General features: G+C 44.2%; 2 protein-coding genes across 8 annotated transcripts in view; one reads left to right on the top strand and one right to left on the bottom strand.

The window, feature by feature from the left end:
• ATXN2 (ataxin 2) overlaps window positions 1-6,607 on the bottom strand; it is a 127,774-nt gene extending 121,167 nt beyond the window's left edge. For 3 of the 7 annotated variants that reach the window (XM_042911725.1, XM_042911727.1, XM_042911724.1), the window contains exon 1: window positions 6,332-6,607. In XM_042911725.1, the coding sequence (XP_042767659.1) occupies window positions 6,332-6,537 (206 nt within the window). In that variant the 5' untranslated portion in view covers window positions 6,538-6,607. The remainder of the gene's footprint in view (window positions 1-6,331) is intronic. The other 4 variants (XM_042911729.1, XM_042911728.1, XM_042911730.1 and 1 more) reach the window with 3 other exon arrangements.
• Window positions 1-19,237, top strand: part of LOC122204271 (60S ribosomal protein L6-like) — a 738,693-nt gene that overhangs the window by 18,972 nt on the left and 700,484 nt on the right. The window lies entirely within an intron of this gene.

A 19,237-nucleotide genomic window follows, 5' to 3' on the forward strand; every position in this document is an offset into this window, starting at 1 on the left:
TTAAATAACAGGGAAGTGGTTCATGACACCACTGCCTACAAAACTGCAAATCTGCTTTGTTTGGCAAGCACCTCAATGGAAAATACTACTATTGTACGAAGAAGATTCAAAAGCGTAAGACGTTCTTTTTGAGTAGAAAAATATACTTTAAGGATATCAGAAAACACATTAAGATACAGCTCGAACTTCTCCCAAGCATAAGTAATGCAAGGAAACGTTAGGAGTTCAAAATTAAAATTCTGAACGTTACAATTCTAGATTAAGATGCTACAACCTTTCAAAGGCTTGATACCAGCTTCACATTCACTGATGAGTAAATTTTCTGACAAAAACATCCCTATTTTTTAAGACTAACATCTAAGGAAGCAAAAAGACCTCAAGAGGAAAGAGCTTTCTACTTTTTTTATTTTAGTAACACTCTTGCTAAAAAAGACCACTGTATTGACCTAAAATATTGGTAGGGTAACAGTCATAGATGACCCAGATATGCTTCACAACAAACCAAAAACCAAACAAACAGAAACAAGTACTTTCACTTAAAAAGATACAGTAGCAGACAGGCCTGTTAATAAACTCTATTTACATGTCCAACAAAGTTGTCACATTCATTTGAAATAGCTACAAAATCAGGGTTTTGTTCAGGCTCAACTCTTTATAGGATACCAAAATACTATCACTACCCAAAATAGAAAATTTTAATTCCAGGGAAAAAAATCTTCTAAAAACTTAACACCTTTTTCAAGGTATAAAAACACACTTTGCTCGGGGCACCTGGGTTGCTCAGTCAGTTAAAGCATCGGACTTTGGCTCAGGCATGATCTCACCTTTTGTGAGTTCAAGCCCCGCATCAGGCTCTTGAGCTGACAGCTTGGAGCCTGAAACTTGCTTCTGATTCTGTGTCTTCCTCTGTCTGCCCCTCCCCTGCTCACCCTCTGTCTCTCTCAAAAATAAATAAACATTTAAAAAAAAAATTTTTTTTTAATTTTTTTTTTTTAACGTTTATTTATTTTTGAGACAGAGAGAGATAGAGCATGAACGGGGGAGGGTCAGAGAGAGAGGGAGACACAGAATCTGAAACAGGCTCCAGGCTCTGAGCTGTCAGCACAGAGCCCGACGTGGGGCTCCAACCCATGAACTGTGAGATCGTGACCTGAGCTGAAGTCGGACGCTTAGCTGACTGAGCCACCCAGGCGCCCCTAAAAAAAATTTTTTAATTAAAAAAACAAAAACAAAAACACTTTGCTCTTGTCTAAGGAAATCCTCAGCATCCCAGAGACTGGAAAGCAAGTGCTTTCTGGTGAATGCACTAACCTGCCGTCCTGGACCTGAGCTGTGGCCTCCAGCCCGGCTATCCCTCTCCTGCAGACTTGGCTTCCCCCACAGCCATTTCTCTATTCTAATGGAGTGTTGTACAGCCTTTAGTCAATTGGAAACGTTTGTAGTAAGAACCAAGGACCGGTTTTCTCTCTGACATCTATGAATGCCTTAACCTCCTTTATTCTACATTCTTAAGTCCTAGTTAAGTATTCTTTTGAGAAGGAGCAGGGGAAGGGGCAGAGAATCCCAAGCAGGCTCTGCTCTGGCAGCTCAGCCCACCTCAGCCCAATGCAGAGGATCATGACCTGAGCTGAAACCAAGAGTTCACATGCTTAACCGACTAAGCCACCCAGGCACTGCAGTGCCCTATTAGCCTTACATCTCTGAACGGTGAAACAGTTCAATGAGATAAGAAATAACCAGGAAAAAATAACAATTACAAAATAAAAACACACTTTGCCATGGTAAAAGTAAATTCTAACACAGCTATAGGACCAAAAACAATTTTTTTTTTTAAAAATCAGTTCCTCCTTTAAGTCAAAACATATGGCTATTGAATAGTTATGATATGAGTTAACATCCCCTGTGTAAAATTATAACGGTCTAATTAGACATGGAAAATACACCATGAAGGTTTTGACTTTTCAAATGCAGTATCTTTAAGCAACTACAGGCTTACTTTTTTGACAAAGATAGACAATTTGATGTAGGTGTTTGCCCAACTTAAAAAGTGTATTTTTTCTCTAGGTACTGAGAATGAAAACTAAGCCAATTAGGTTAAAATAAATAAGCCCAGTAGAAAACCAAAAATGTACACCTTTCAATAAATAGCCTTCTATAGCTCACCTCTGATGACCTAAAAATGCCAATTAATTTTTTTTTGGTCCAACTACAAATTTCGTTATTATCAATACACACGTAAAAGAATGAATTAATAAAGGATGATGCAGTTTAAACCTTATAAATTACAAATGGGGCCATATGACTAATTAATCTAGATCAAAAGCAAATGGCTAACTACTTCACCTTCAAAACTTTGTTCAAATGTTACCTGCTCAAAGAAGCCTTGCCAACCCATTTAAAACTGCATCCCACTGCCTTTCCCCACATTCCCATATTATACCCTTAATCTGCTCTCCTCTAATCCCCCATAGCTCCTACCTAATATCAGATCTAGTGTGCTAATTTAATGTCTCTTGTTTATTGTCTGGTTCATTACGTTAAATTGTAAACACCAGAAAAGCAGCTATCTTTGTTTTATTCACTGGCATATCCCAAGCACTTATAACTGCCTGTACATAGATTTTCAATCATTTTATGTGTTCAATGATGTCAAAGTTTTTAGGCTCTTCTAAGAAATATTTTAAAAGATGAGTATCTTGCAAATATTTAAGTGGAAGCATGATGAAAAATTACACTACATTGCAGCGTAATTTCCACGTTGCAATGCCTTCAGAGAAAGCAGCAATGAAAGTACTAAGCTGAAAATTACTAAAATAAGTTTTTATTCACATTTAATCCTGTATCCAAAGAAACTGTAATGTTATATTATTTAGGACTGGGAATGGGGTAACAGAATTGTAAACCCATTATTTTTTTAAATAGGGAAGAAAATGTGGGAGTAGAAGAGATATGGGTTAGCCAGTGATAATTCCCAATAGTGCCATGAAATTATATAAAAGTTAACAAAGATAGCTTGGTCACTGGCTAACAACTAATAAAAAATACTTTTAGATGAATAAGGGAGATTAACAACAACAAAAGCTTCAGAACAAGTTTCTCAGAACTTTCATTCCTCTACTAAGTAACTGAGTCTTTGGAAGTATGAGCACAATAGATAAACCATGTATCCTCATTAGTGTTAACAGTTACTGTTTTCAAAGCATCTTCCCATATATTATTTCATTAAGTCCTCAGAGAAACCAAATTCAAACTCAAGTATAAATAATCAGGTAGCTAACAAAAGCACTTAATAACGTATTCATTTGACAGTAAGTGCAACTTTTCCCTTGAAAATCCCCCACAGTGTTTGACAAAGAAACCATTCTATAGAAGAGCCACCTTCTTGGCAATGGAAACTAATACAAGTCTTCTGAAGAGTAATATGGCACAGCTAGCAAGAGCCATAAAAATCCTGAAGCCCTTTGACCTAGTAAAAACCACTCCTGGGAACTTTCTCTAAGGCAATAATTAGACTGAAGCCAAAAGCTATTAGTATAAAGATGTTTACTGCACCACTATCTAGCATAGTAAAGGTAGAAACCCAAATTCCAACAATAGGAGAATGGTTAACCAAAAACCTAAAAAAAGTTTGTAACACAATGCTAAGGAGAAAAAAACAACACAAATAACATACATAATCGCTAAAGCCACATAAACATGAAAATGTAAAAGGCAAAAATAAGAATTAGATTAATGCAGACTTTAACATTATGGGTATGTTGTTCTAATATAAAACCACCTTCTAAAACATACATGACAATTTAAGACAGAATAAGTTTTTGAAAGCCATGAAAATCCACTATTCAAGTTAAAAAAAAAAAAAAAAAGTCAAGTATGATGAAATGTTATTTAAAGACGACATGTGAATTTCTAGACATTCAAGAATATTTTACTACTTTTCAACATGTCAAACCCAAAGCTGCATTCTCTCTCCTCACCTTTGGCCCCAGAAACATATTTTAACTGCTGATACACACAAACGTAATGTGAGGAGACTCTAGAAATTGTAATCAATTTACAAAGAACCCAGGAACAACAGTTCAAAATCAAAAGGAATTCTACAAGTACCTTTAAAATCCTGTATAAGAATAAAAACATCTCTTACCTATCAAAATGAGTTAAGGGCCAGAATGTATGTCTCAAATAAAAGAACAAGGACTTAAAGCAAGGAAGAATTTAAATTAACCTTGGATGTTCGTGAAGCCTCAAGAAACAGAAAAAGATCTTTGGTACTAAAACATTCCATATTTTTTTGATCACTTAAGCCACTCCGGAACAAATTCTTTATTATTAAATTTTTAAGCCTAAGGAGAGCTGATGCAACTTAAAAGCATAAGTATTATTTTTCAATTATTTGAACAAGCTGAATATATCTGCTAAATTTCTGAGACCTAAGAAGAAAAAAAAGATATCCTTTTCAATAAAAATTATGTACAAAATTTTTTCCATTTTTCACTATGGATGCCAGTGAAAAAGGGAAACGGAATTACAGAATCCTAAGCGAAAGAGCTGGGAAAATAAGCACTTCATCTGAACTAGTTGGACTAGGTTAACGTTTGTGGGTGGTTCAGAGAAGGGGCAACTCTGGGGGTGTGGGTAGGGTAGAAGTAAGAAAACCAATGTTGGCCCTTCCCCCTCCCTAGAAGGAAGCACAATTCCTTAAAAATCAGCTCTGATTCATCTTGACGGATAACTTCTCCTGTCATAAATGAGAATTCTTTGGAAATAGATTGCTGAAAACCTGTTTTCAAAAAGAAAACTCAGTGCATGAAATTAAAAAAAAAAAAAAAAAATCCCCTTACCCCACCTTCTAAAGCCCAGGATGTCTGTCTAGGGAGGACCCTCGTCGTCGAATCTGCCAACCCCGCCTAGGCCTAGCGAAGGCACGGTAGTGCCGGCAACACGGATGGGCTCGGGGCACAAGGGAAATGGTCTTGCGTGCCCTTGGTGAGCCCTGGCGGCACTCCCCAAGTTAAGGACACTGGCCACAATGGAATGGAGTCTATTGACATTTGCTGCCCCGTTTGAACACTAAGCATTTTTTCTTAGTTCGTGAAACACGAACTGACAACCACCCCCCCCACACACACACACACCCCCAACAGGCCTTCCCGCACAAACACACCCTCCGGAGTCAGACCCGGTTAACTGAGACAACACAGAGATCCTAGTCCCTACCACAAACCTAGGTGCATGGTGGGGGAAAGGGGGAGACGACGCAAGTAAACACCTGCATTTCTGCCTTTAGGAAAACCCCACCACGTCCCCAGCTGCAATCCCTCTCCGCTCGAAATTTCAAAAATTGGGGTGAGGGTTGGGGAAAATTTTGCACCGTGCCCGCTCCCTGCCACCCACCACCATCCCCTTATGTCCCCAATCTGGCCTGGACTTCTGACGCACGCCTGGGTCCGGCCCTCGCCCACCACTATTCAAAGGCGCCTTCTCCTCGGCGGCCTCGAAACAGCAATGCGGATCGGCCACCACCCGCGGCGGAGAGGCCTTGCGGGGGAAGGAGGGAGGCCGGGAGGGGGCCGGGCACTCCCCCACCCCTTCCTCAGGTGGGGGAGGGCGGAACGCTGCGGGAGACTGCACGGAGCCCGACGATTCCAGAGGCGTCCGGGAGCCCCCGCCGCCGTGTTAGATTTAAATGCGGAGGGGTGCGGGGGGCCACTACCCGCCTCAATCCGGTTCTTCGACCTTTCCCAGGACAGAGAGTGGGGGTGCTGAGGGGCGCTTCACAGACCCTACTGATTCCAGATGAGCCCCTTTAACGGACAGGGGGGACGCTGCCCTAACTTTCCCCCCTCCCTCGTTATTCCCCAATGGGGGAGTTGGCAAGTTTCGAGAGACTGAACCAAAACCTAAAGACCATTCCACGTTAATATTTAAACTGCGGGGTGGGGGCGCTGCCCAAGCATCCCCTCCATGTTGGGGTTAAAGGAGGAACAGAGACTGACAAATGCTGAGACCTGTGAACCCCTCCCCAACACTTAAATGGAGAGGGGGAGGCTGCCCAGTCCTTCCATCTTGACCGTTTGGGGGAGGGGATGGGGATGTTGCTGGAGACTGGACACGACCTGACATTCCCGGAGGGATCCCGCAGCGGCCCCCACCCAAACCCCCGGGCTCCAAAGGGGGAGTGGGAGCCCCACCCCCACTGCGGGCCCCCAGCCCACCCCACCAAGCCAGGCCGGTCACGGGGCGGGGACGACGGTGTGGGCCGCGGGGGAGGGGACGCGAGGCCCAGGCTCGTCCAGGCCCGGAGCGGAGGGGGCTGGGGCGCGACACCCACCTGCCCAGGCCGGGCCGCCCGCCGCCTGCGCTCGCCGCCGCCGCCGAGGAGGAGGAAGCCACTGCCGAAGACGACGAGATTGAGGACGGCGACGGCGCGGTGGCGGGCGACGTGAGAAGGCCGCCGCTGCCGCCGGGCTTACGGGCATTGGCAGCCGCGGGCGGCTGCTGCTGCTGCTGCTGCTGCTGCTGGGGCTTCAGCGACATGGTGAGAGGCCCATACACCGGCCCGCACGCCGGGCGGGGACAGCCGGGAGCCGGGCGCGCCGAAGAGACGCCGGAGCGCGGCGGGGACGCGCGGGCGCCGAGCGGGGAGGCGCGGGATGGCGCGGCCGGGGGGGTGCCCGGGCCGGCGAGAGGGAGAAGGAGAACGACGAAGGGGCGGGGAGGCCCGCTGAAACCGAGGAGCCGCCGGGAGCCGGGCAGGGACGCGCCGCCGCCGTTGCCGTTGCTACCAAAACAGTCTGAGGCGGAGGGAGGCGAGCGCTGCCCGGAGGGAGGGGGGCCGGGGCCGGGCGGGGGAGGGGCGGCGGAGGGATACGGGCCCGGAGCCGCGCCGCCGCCGCCGCCCCGCCCGCCCCGCCGCGCCGGCCGCGGGAGCGAGCGCCGCCCGGGCCACCTGGCCGCGGCGAAGCGGCGTGGCTCGATGGCCGCTGCGGGGCCCCGAGGAGCTGCGGCCGCCGAGCGCATCGGGGGTCGGGCACACAGAGACGCCGCGTGGCGACGCCGGGTGGGCGCGGTGGTGCGGGAAGGGGACTCTTTACCGGAAGTCGGAAGGGTCGGACGGAAGCAGAACGTGAGACGACCCCGGGGCCGGGAGGGACACGTGAGGAGCGGGCGCCGCGCTGGGCCGCATTCGCGGGGGTCGGGTGAGGGCCCGGCGGCCGGCCCGGCCCAGATCCGCCCTCCTCGAGGCGGGTCTGCCCTTCGGGAGGGCGTGTCTGTCTTCGCCCTCGGGGCCGGCCTAGTCTAGAGGACGGGAGGGAAGTGTTTCTTCCCCGCCCCCCCAGTAATCTTTCAGTGTTTTCAGACTGCTGGGAGAGTCCGTGTTTACCCCCACCTGATGCAACCTCCAGCATGGACTGCGAGTCCCTTCAGGGCGGAGACTGTCTTGCTACGTAAGAAGCATCTAGAACACAAGCATCCCATAGTTGTCTTTGTATCCCCAGCACCTGGCACACAGTGGGTTCTCACCGCGTTACTGGATGTCTAAAGGCAGTCCTTTTTTTTCCCCTGCCAAGACTAGCAAGTTTGGAGTCGAGCAACCTCCCCGGGCCACCCACATCTGGTTACCTTTACCCTACTTTTTCCACCCCAGCAACATAGTAGCCAGAAAGCTCTTTTTGGGTATCTGACCTTCATTTGAACCCATTTTCCCTCACTTGAACTTCTTTTTTTCCTTATTCATGAGACTCAAAAGGAAATGTACGTGATTGGTAGAGCTATGGATAATGGGGTCTCCCGTGGTGGAAACAGAGCAGACCTCACAAGAATGTGCGAACTTTAGACCTTGACCCCTTTAGAAGTTTTACTTTAACTTAGATTGCTAGCCAGCACAGTAGTCTATTTTTTAAGTGTTGCAATTAAACTGGAAGCAAACAGATAATTTTTTTGAGTGAAGAATCTAGGCTTTTAAGTAAAATTACTTAAGGAAATGATAGGGGGGGAAACACCAAAATTCCCCCTCAACTTACCAGAATTGTCAGATAAAGGTAAAGACATAGAAAAACTTGGGAGAATGATTAAGCCACAAGTCTCCAGTAACCAAATGGAAATTAATCTCCTAGATAGTCCAGGCAAAAATTATTATATTCTACAAGTATGTGAAATGTAGGAAATCAGCTTTATCTCCCATCTGAAGTAAAAAGAAGGTTGACAAGAAAAAGAAAACTATTCTTTTAAGCCAACAGTTGCAAAATCCTTTAAAATTTAACCCAAAGGAAATTGAGATGAAAAAAAAAAAAAAAAAAAAAAACAGAGGAGGGGGGGGAAAAATAGAAGGACCATAATAGAAATACAATCAACTTTCTCTGGTTTAATGATTTGATAGTTAACCATGTCTGGGACCAAGATCCCAGAATTAAGTCTTAAGACCAAACTGCAGACAGGTGGGAGATTGAAGGGAGTGGAATAAGAAAACCTGAAGCTGACAGCTGAACTTGATTTGCTTTAGGCTTAAGAAAGCTCCAAGTTTTCACCCACTATCGTTGAAAATATATTCAACAACTTATTGAGGTATAATTTTCATATTATAAAATTTACCCATTTTGTTTACAAACCAATGATTCTCAGTAAATCCACAGAGTTATGCAACCATCACCATTAATTTCAGAACATTTCCATCACCCCAAAAGGATGCTTACACCCATTTGCACTCACTCCTGGTTCCCATTCTCAGCACCAGCAACCACTAATCTACTTTCATCAGATTTATCTGTTCTAGACATATCCATATAAATGGAATATAACAATAGGTGGTCTTTCACTTAGCATAATGTTTTGGAGGTTTATCTATGTCATAGCATGTATCAATGTTTAATTACTTATTATCACTGAGTAGTATCCCATTGTATGGATGTATCACATTTCCCCTATCTCCTCACCAGTTGGTGGACTTTTAGTTGTTTCAAGTTGGGGGCTATTATGAATACTACCACTATGAACATTTGCAAAGTATGTCTTCGTGTGGATACATGTTTTCATCTCTCTTGAACAGATGCCTAAAAATGGAACGTTGGGTGGTATTGCAAATTTATATTTAACTCTTGTCTTTTTTAAGATTTTGTTTTTTAAGTAATCTCTACACTCAACATGGGGCTCAAACTCACAATCCTGAGATCAAGAGTTGCATGCTCTACCAACTGAGCCAGTCAGGCACCCCTATATTTAACTTTTTAAAGATACTATCAAACTCTTTTCCAAAGTGACTCTGCCATTTTACATCCACACCTGGAATGTTTGAGGGTTTATCATTAAAATGCCACTTCTGCTTTTATACTAAAATGGAAACCAAGAGAACCTTTACCATCGAGTCTGTTTTGTACACACACCCCTTTTTTATTTGCTGAAGGAAGATCACCACCCAAAACCAAGGATGTGTTTTATTGCAAAGCTTTCACCTAAATTCTGGACATCTAAAGATGTGGCTATTTAACAGCAACTGTGACATCACTTCAGGGGGCTTAAGCTTTCAATGTAAATGTCAGGGGGCCACTGGGTGGCTCAGTTGGTAAAGCGTCTGACTCAATTTCGGTTCAGGTCATGATCTCATGGTCAGTGTGGAGACCTCTTAAGATTCTCTCTCCTCCCCCCCCCCCCCTTTGCCTCTGCTTCTCCTCTCTCCCTCTCTCTCTCTTTCCCCTCTCTTTCTCTCAAAAACAAACAAACAAAAAAAAAACAGTTGTTTTTTTTTTAACAAATGTAAATATCAGGATAATGCACCTGAAGACAAATGGTGTGGTAGGCAACCTGTAAGATGACCCCACGCAATCCTGTTCTCCTGGGGTTCAGACCCCATGAAAGCTCTACCACTTGAATTTCCACCGGACCTACTGGCTTCCTTCAAACAAAAAGTTTGAAAAAAGTATGGGCTTCCAATTCCGAGATTAGGTTATAAAAAGACTGTGGCTTTTGTTTGGGATGGTCTTGTCTCACTCATGTGTTTGAAGGAAGCTAGCTGCCATGTTGTGAACTACCCTACCAAGAGGCCTACATGGCAAGGAATTGTTGTGTATCAGCACAGCAGTGAGGACCTGACGGCTGCCGACAGCCGTGTGGGGAGCTTGGAAGCGGATCATCCCCCAATCCAGACTTGATGTGGCTACAGCCCTGATCAAAGCATCTTAATAGGCTTTGTTAGAGACCCTGAGCTAGAGGTGCTCAGTTTAGCCACACCAGATTCCCAACCCTTTTGTTGTTTCAGTCAACAAGTCCCGGCCTAATCTGTCATGCAGCAAAAGACAGCCAATACAGATGACCAAAAAAGTGCATTTCCTATGATTTCCATGTGCGTTCAGAATTCTTTAAAGGGGTGCCTGGCTGGCTGAGTTAGTGGAGCATACGACTCTTGATCTCAGGGTTGTGAGTTTGAGCCCCATGTTGGGTGTAGAGATTACTTAAAAATAGAATCTTTAAAATTAAAAATAATTATTTAAAAACAAATGCTGAAATCAGATATATTATATCCAATAGAATGTAAATTTTTGAATGCTTCCCAAATGACTTTCAGGCAGCCATTTAAACCAAACCAACAAGTGTCACTGGAGAGTTGTCATCAAAGACAATGAAGAACATTGTCCCAAAGGAGTTCTGAGATTGAGAAATAGTGCTAAAATTTAAACTTCAAAAATAATTGTTACCATTCCAACCACTATTTCAGAAATGAAAAGAGTATCAAGTGAGGAGGCATATAGGGAGAGCCTTTCAAACTTGGGAATCTAGTCCTGTGAATTCTATACTTGCTTTTTGATTTTCAATGACCCTTCAGTGAGCCACAGGGCCCTTTAATTTTCATCACTTCACTGATTAATCAAGTCTGAGGATTTGGGGATGAAAAACTGATGTAACCACGCAAAGCAGAAATGCAAAGAGTGATTTGCTATCTCTCAGAACAGCAGCACACATCAGATGATCCAGTATTTCCAGTAATTCATTTTTCTGCAATCATTTCTTTTCAGCTCTCTTCATTGGATCATGTTTAATGTATGATGATACATTATTCACTCAATACTCTTGATTTCACTTTCAAAAGCATGAAAATTAATTCAAATCAAAACTAACATGCACCCCCCAAAAATCCATCCTCTTCAAGTTTTTGCATAGACCAATCCTCATTTTAAAAAAAGAGAGAGAGCAGATGTAATTTCAAAAATAGGACCATGGCTAATTAAACCAGTGTTTTTTTCTAACCATGGTTACTCAGAATTCTTAGAGGCTAATCTATTTGTAGACACTCCAGGAATCCCAAAAGACTAAAAGCAATAAAAAAAAAAGAAAGAAAGAAAGAAAGAAAGAAACAAAGAAAGAAAAAGAAAAAGTGTATGGTGTGGAGTGCTTCCAGGAGGGCATTATTTAAACACCTTGTGTGCAAAGTAACAACTTTCCCATAGATTTGAAAAAACAGAGGTGGGGGGTGCCAAAATAGTAGGGAACACAGCAACATTATCTGAAAAGCTTTTAAATGAGTCTTTCCTTCACACAAGCACACTTCTGGTTGTTAAGTTGCTCATTTTGTTTTACCTTGTGGGACAGAATAATGATGCGGTGACATTATTCACGAAGCAAAAGCTGGATGCCAGCTGAAATAGACACAGAAGAAAGAATTCTTTACTCTTCTTTGGAATTGCTTGCACTGCGCAGAGCCAGAAATTTAAAGAAACTCAGCCTTTTGTTTTTCCTCATTTCTCTCTTTTTGTTTTCATTCCCCCCCTTTTTGGGGTGAATTTTGTGGGCCGCCTGTTGTTCCAGCGGCCAGATTTATGGAAACCAGAGATTTGAAGCATGCACCATTTGGAGAATTGCAGGAGGGGATTTAAAATTGATGTGTGCAGCAACACTGACAGCTGAAGTGGGCATTAGCACGGGAGCTTGTTAAGTTTGCTACAAGATACAAGGAACCCTACAATAGAGCCCCCAGAGGGATCAGACTATAATTAATACTAGCTAGCACTGCTGACCTATCATCTCAGAATGAAGACTTGGATTCTTATTCCAGAGTGGAATCAGATACCAGCTTAACAATACTCCCTGTCTTGCCTAAGCCCCCATATTACCAAAACGACTTATTTTCCATAAGGTAGGCCTGGGCTAGAGAATGAGGATGATAATAATTACAGGTCCTTATATAGCGTCCACTATGGGCCAGCTCTGTTCTAAGTGCTTTTTTTTTTTTTTAATATTTTTTTAATGTTTACTTATTTTTGAGAGAGAGAGAGTGTGAGCGGGGAAGAGGCAGAGAGAGAGGGAGACACAGAATCTGAAGAAGGCTCCAGGGTCTGAGCTGTTAGCACAGAGCCCGATGCGGGGCTCGAACTCATGAACCAAGAGATCATGACCTGAGCCAAAGTTGAATGCTTAACCGACTGAGCCATCCTGGTGCCCCCTAAGTGCTTTCTACATAAGAACTCATGTAATCCTCACAATACCCACTGATTCTTAATGGAAAGGGAGAATTTTGCACTGCCTCCTCCCCGCCCAAGGGGACATTTGGAAATGTCTAGAGATATCCTTGGTCGTCACAATTGAAGAGTAAATGCGGGGTGCCTGGGTGGCTCAGTCGGTTAAGTGTCTGACTTCAGCTCAGGTCATGATCTCATGGTTTGTGAGTTCGAGCCCCGTGTCGGGCTCTATGCTGACAGCTCAGAGCCTGGAGCCTACTTCGGATTCTGGGTCTCCTTCTCTCTCTGCCCTTCCTTCACTCGTGCTCCGTCTCTCTCTCTCTCTCTCTCCCATAAATCAAATTTAAAAAAAACTTTTGAAGAGTAGATGTTACTGGTGTGCTGTGAGTGAGGCCAGGATGCTGCTAAACACACTACAGTGCATAGGACAACTCCCCTCCCCCACAAAGAATTATCCCCCTCCAAATGTCAGTAGGGCCAAGGTTGGTAGAGAAACCCTGCATAGCCCTGCGAAGTAGATAGGATTATTATTGCCATGTGACAGATGGGGAGACTGAGGCACAAAAAGTTTAAGTCGTTTTGCCTATGGCCACATTCATTAAATGTTAGAGCTAGGATCGGAACCCAGGCAGTGGCAGTCTGCCTGCAACATCTGGTCTCTAAACCGTTCTCCTATATAAAATAGTGAAAGCCTAAGAGGGCTCTCTGAGAAAAACAAACTTTTCTTCTTGGTTTCATCAAAGGCAAGGTTCTGGTGACCTGGCAGCACTACCGACTGCCTGTCGCTGGATTAGAGAGAGAAGGGACGAATGTTAAACGTCCCCATCTACAGCTGGCAGAGCCCATTAACACTGAAACTGCCCCTTTCCTCTGGCCCAACAAAGGTGGAGAGATGAACGCGCGAGGATGACCCCCGCAGTGCTGTTTGGAACAGAGAACAGAAGCCCCATCAGCAGGGAGCAGTCAGATGCCTCATAGAGTATCCTAAATGCAGCGGAAGATGCGATATTCTCAGCTGTGCAGTGAGAAAGAGGCAGAGCTTCACACTGATCCAAAAGGATCTTTAAAACCTGTTGTTTAAAAAAAGAAAAAAACAAAACAGGTAACCATGGGAGGCGACAGATACTAATTCACTGGATTATGGGAACCATTTCACAGCGTCTACATAGATCAAACCATCACCTTGTCTACTTTAAATATATTGCTTTTTATTTGCCAATTATTCTTCAGTAAAGCCGGGGGGTGGAGGGAACTTGTTAAGCCAAAAGCAGAAAATTGTAAAACAAAACAAAAAAAAATTTCATAAAAAAATGTGTAGATGGTCTTGTATGGTATACACTTACTTGTGTTAAACAAGTATATATTATATATTATTATATTATATTATATTATATTATATATTTTTTTACCTGTGTTTATATGCATACATCTAAATTAGATGGGGCAGGAAAAAAACTGATACTGGAGGACTAGGGAGAAGGAAAATATACTTTATATCTTTTGCACTGTTGGAAATTTCATTTTTGAAAATTTGTCTTATCATGTGCACATATTACCTTTTATTAAAAAAATAACAATAGAATATTAGGGCATCGGTAAGAGTAACTACTGTTTCCATAACACTTCATAGTTTACAAAGAACTTTTATCTGTAGGATTTCCTTTGGTGCCCCCACCATTACAGAGATGGTGACACCAGGGCAGAGAAGTGGCCTGAGCCACCTCAGGTCACTTACTGCTGACTCCTTCACATCCTTCTCTTTCCCACTTCCCAAAGTAAGATCAATTACTGTCCCTACCACTTCAATTTTGTTTTATTCAACCACAAACTGTCCTTCTCAAACTCTAGGCAGTAAATTCTGGTTCCCATAGAAAGAGAAAAAAAAGACTAGTTTCAGGAGCTTTTCACCCCCACCCCCATCCCTTTCTGCCACATTTATATTGTTTTCTGCTGAAATGCTAGCTCAACTAAATAGATGAACTAGGGATCAGGTAGACCCGTTCACCTCCAGCACCTACAGAGTCAGTCTGTAATAGGCACTTAATAAACCTGAGCTCACTTGATTTGGTAGAGAATAGTTCCCAGTTTATACATGTTTGCTTTTTTGGACCTACAATGGCATATGCTTCTTATTTAGACCTGCTAATGACTACCAGCCATGGGCCAGAATGGTGGGGCCAACATCCAAGGCCACCCCCTAATGACCCAAGCATTTCCAGGCAGTGAGAGGGGCAGTCAGACAATTAGGCTGCTTTACCCATGTGTTTCCATCACACGTGGTTTGGGCAGAGTTTTCATTCACTCACTGGATAAAGCTTACTTCTCTTCCAGTTAATAGCTTGTGATGCGACCTTATAGGCATTCGGGAAAGTGTCAGTCTAGTTCATCCGAGACGCTGAAGCCAGGAAACCACAAGGGGCCTCCTGGGGAACTACTCTTAGTCACCAGACTCCAGCAGCCTGGAGGAAGTTATTGCTGAGGCCCTATGAGAGCTGGATTCACTCTCCTATGATCAGGACTCCCGTTCTCTTCCATTGCACATGTGGCTCATTTCTGTCCTCAGTGTGTCAATACAGAACAAGCGTTCAGGTAGCAAATAAGCAGTGGCTAGGCTTCTGATATCCTGAAAATGACTCAGGAATCCTGTTACTGCAATTTCTGATAATCTTAACACATTATTTTGTTGTTGTTGTTGTTATTGTTATAAGCCTTTTTAAGAACATACTAAATGTTTGTGTATCGGTTAGCATTTGCTGTGTAACAAACTACCTCCAACATAGTGGCTTAAAACAACAAACTTTTTTTTCCCTTAAAGTTCTGTGGGTTGGCTGAACAATTCTTCTTTTCTGGGCTGACTCAATTGGACTTGGATGGTCTAGGATGGCCTCACTGACATTGCTGGCAGTTGGCTCTAGGTCAGCTGGAGTGGATCAAGACAACTTGGCCAGTATCTCTAATCATCCCATAGACTGGCCTAGACTCATTCACATGGTGGTGGTCACACAGGTCCCAAGAGCAGCAAGGAAAGGCAAGCCCTAATGCACAGGCACTCTTCATATCTCTTCTTGTGTCACATTTTTTAAAAAGTTTATTTATTTCAAGAGAGAGAGCATGCATACATGAGCACAAGTGCGAGTGGGGGAGGGGCAGAGAGAGAGGGAGGGAGAGAGAATCACAAGCAGGCTCCACTCTGTCAATGTAGAGCCCGATGTAGGGCTCACTCTCATGAACTGTGAGATCATGGCCTGAGCCAAAATCAAGAGTCAGTCGCTTAACCAACTGAGTCACCCAGGTGCCCCTGTGTCACATTTTCTAATGTCACATTAGTCAAACCCAAGTCCAGATTTGAGGGCTGGTGAAATAACAAGCTGCAAAATTATTTTGCAAAGGACAGGCCAAAGGGAGGGAAGGAAAGATTTTTTGTGGCCCTTTTTTGTAATCTGTCACAATCAGGGATGGGATAATTTGAAAAATCTATTTAAACCTCATTATTATTTTTTCTTTTAATACGATGACTTCCAGTATTCAGAAGAAAGCTGAGAAACCTACCTTAACAATCTGATGACTTCCAAACCTCCAGATTCTTGGTCATCTCACTCAAGACTGCTAGAAGCATCCTGAAGAAAACAGCACCATGTGTATTTTCTGCAAAGCTGGTTTCGATGATTAATCTTATGTGTCAGCTTGACTGGGCAATGGGATGCCCAGATATATCTGGTTAAACATTATTTCTGGGGTGTGTCTGGGAGGGGGTTTCCAGAAAAGATTACCACTTGAGTTGGTAGATTGAGTAAAGCAGATTGTCCTCTCCATTGTGTGTGGGCATCATCCAGTTCACTGAGGACTGAGAACAAACATGCAGAAGAAGGGAGAATCCTCTGGTTGACCAGTTGAGCTGGGTCCTCGGTCTTCTGCCCTCAGACTGGCACTTAACATCATCAGTGCTCCTTGTTCTCAGGCATTCAGACTTGAAATTGAATTACACCGCCAGCTTTCCTGGGTCTCCAACTTGCAGATGGCAGATTGTGGGACTTTTTAGCCTTTATAATTACATAAGCCAATTCCTTATAATAAATGTCTCTACATACGGATAGACGTATCTCTTGTTGGTTCTGTTTCTCTGGACCCTAGCTAACACACTGACTGGTTCTCCAGAAATGCAATCACATGACCTTAGGAAGGTCATCCTCATTATCCTTCATTGACAATGAAGGCTGCACTAGATGTTCTCAAGTTGCAAGGGAACATTTTTTTTTTTAATGATTTTTGAGTAATCTCTATACCCAGCGTGGGGCTCGGACCCACGACCCTGAGATCCAGAGTCACATACTCCAGCGACTTAGCCAGTCAGACACCTGCAAGGGAACTTTCAGAGGTTATGTTGCCAGAAAGGAGAATAGGCCACATGCTGAATGGCCCAACCCCTGCGCGTAGAGATAAGATGGCTAGGCATGGGCCTGAAGCTTTCTGCTTTCATCCGGATTTTTGATATGGTCTGTGAGATGATGATTTTCAACTTTTCCTCTTCATAGGCCTGGTGAAACCCTTTGATCTCATTTTTATTGGGCAATATTATTGTACCATTTTACAAACACACCATTTATTCCGGCCTGACCTTAATAGCCTTTCCTTTCCCCCCAGGCCTTAAAGGGCATTAGAGCAGAATACTCAACAAGTTAGATGTGAAAAGGGGGAAGGCATATAGTAAGTTCTTGAAAATGTCCAAATAAATGAAGGCCGGGAAAAGAAGGAGAGAGAATGAAGGCAAATGAATGAAAAGAATCTGTTAATTTAGCACTTTTCCTAAGATGGCCAACTTGGACTTTTCTTTTAACAGCTTTGTTGAGATATAATTCACATTCTCTGTAATTCACTCATTTCAAATGTGTACAATTCAGTGGTTTTTAATATATTTACAGAGCTGTCAACCATCACCACAGTATAATTTTAGAACATTTCATCATCCCAAAAGGAAATCCCATAACCATTAGCAATCACTCCCCATTCCCCCTTCCCCAGCCCCTGGCAACCACTAATCTTTCTGCCACTTGGGCTATTTCTTTTTCTTGTGACAAAATATACATAACCTAAAATTTACCATCATAACGATTTTTGAGTATGCAGTTTTTGGCATCAAGTACATTCACATTGTTATGCAACCACCATCATCCATCTCCAGAACGTTTTCATCTTCCAAACTGAAACTCTGTCCTCATGAAACACTAATTCCCAGGGTGCCTGGGTGGCTCAGTCTGTTAAGCGTCCGACTTCGGCTCAGGTCATGATCTCACGGTTCGTGAGTTGGAGCCCCGCATCGGGCTCTGTGCTGACAGCTCAGAGCCTGGAGCCTCCTTCAAATTCTGTGTCTCCCTCTCTCTCGCTCGGTCTCAAAAATAAACATTAAAAAAACAACAACAGGGGCACCTGGGTGGCTCAGTCGGTTAAGCGTCCGACTTCGGCTCAGGTCATGATCTCACGGTCCATGAGTTCGAGCCCCGCGTCGGGCTCTGTGCCGACAGCTCAGAGCCTGGAGCCTGTTTCAGATTCTGTGTCTCCCTCTCTCTCTGCCCCTCCCCCGTTCATACTCTGTCTCTCTCTGTCTCAAACATAAATAAACAAAAAAAAAAAACAATAACAACAACAGCACTAATTCCCCATTTCCTCCCTCCCCACAGCCCCTAGTAACCACCCTCGTACTTTCCGTCTCTATGAATTTGACGACTTTGAGTACCTCATATAAGCGGAATCACACATTTGTCTTTTTGTGTCTGGCTTCTTTCATTTACCATAATGTCTTCAAGGTTCGTCCCGGTTGTAGCCTACTGCAGAACTCCCTTCCTTTTTAAGGCTGAATAATTTTCCAGTGAATGGACGGACTACATTTAAACGTGGGCTATTTCATGCCAAGCTTTGGAAGTTGTTTTTTTGTAGCCTGGCCTCTAGTAGGGAAGTAATGGGCCCATTCTCATTCCTCTCCACCCCCTTCCAAATGAAAAATAAGAGTCTGTTGAGCTTATCCCTCCGTATTGGCCCAGAGGGAAAGAAAGGCAAGAGGCTGTGGGAAAGGGAGTGGCGACGGGTACGTCGGGGGCCTGTGCCTATGTGTCTCCTGGAGGGCCCTGCCCTTCTGACCTTTTTCACCTCAGGCCTAAAGAGGCTGTGGGTGTCCTGGCATGTGGAGTCCTGAGCGAGTGTTTTGTGCCACCTTCTACGGACAGACAGAAGGTAAGACGCTCGGCTAGAATGACAACCACCAGGCTGGGCTGGTGCCAACTTGGACTGTGGGAAAGCCCTAGGTAGCCAGGAACTGAGGCAGTAGGTCCGCAACTTCTCAAAGCCTCGCCGAAGCCCAGTGTTCCCCGCTGCAGCTCAGGGAATAGCCTCTGTGCAGCGCGTGTAGACAGGCTGACCTGAGTTTGCACAAGCACGTTCACATATTGTCGCTTATTCTTTGGAACACCGACATCCTAGGGCACTTCCACGGGGCGTTCCCCCCTCCTCTACCCCCTTTATCTACTTTGTGCTAATAGTGGAGCGGAAACATACAGTAACCATAACCCGCCTTTTCCATTGCGGATGATAAGGGAGCACCAACGAACCAAACCATCCTGTGCTAGGAATTCACACAACAAAGGACAAGAGTTGATATTTATGGGGGGTGATGAAAAAGTGTTAGAAATAGATAGTTGTGATGGTTGCAGAACACGGTGCATGCAATTAATGCCAATGAACTGTACGTTTAAGTTAAAATGGGGGGACTCCTGGGTGGCTCGGTCAGTTGGGTGTCCAAC

The sequence above is a fragment of the Panthera leo genome, chromosome D3 (assembly GCF_018350215.1).
Source record: "Panthera leo isolate Ple1 chromosome D3, P.leo_Ple1_pat1.1, whole genome shotgun sequence".
Classification (NCBI taxonomy): domain Eukaryota; kingdom Metazoa; phylum Chordata; class Mammalia; order Carnivora; family Felidae; genus Panthera; species Panthera leo.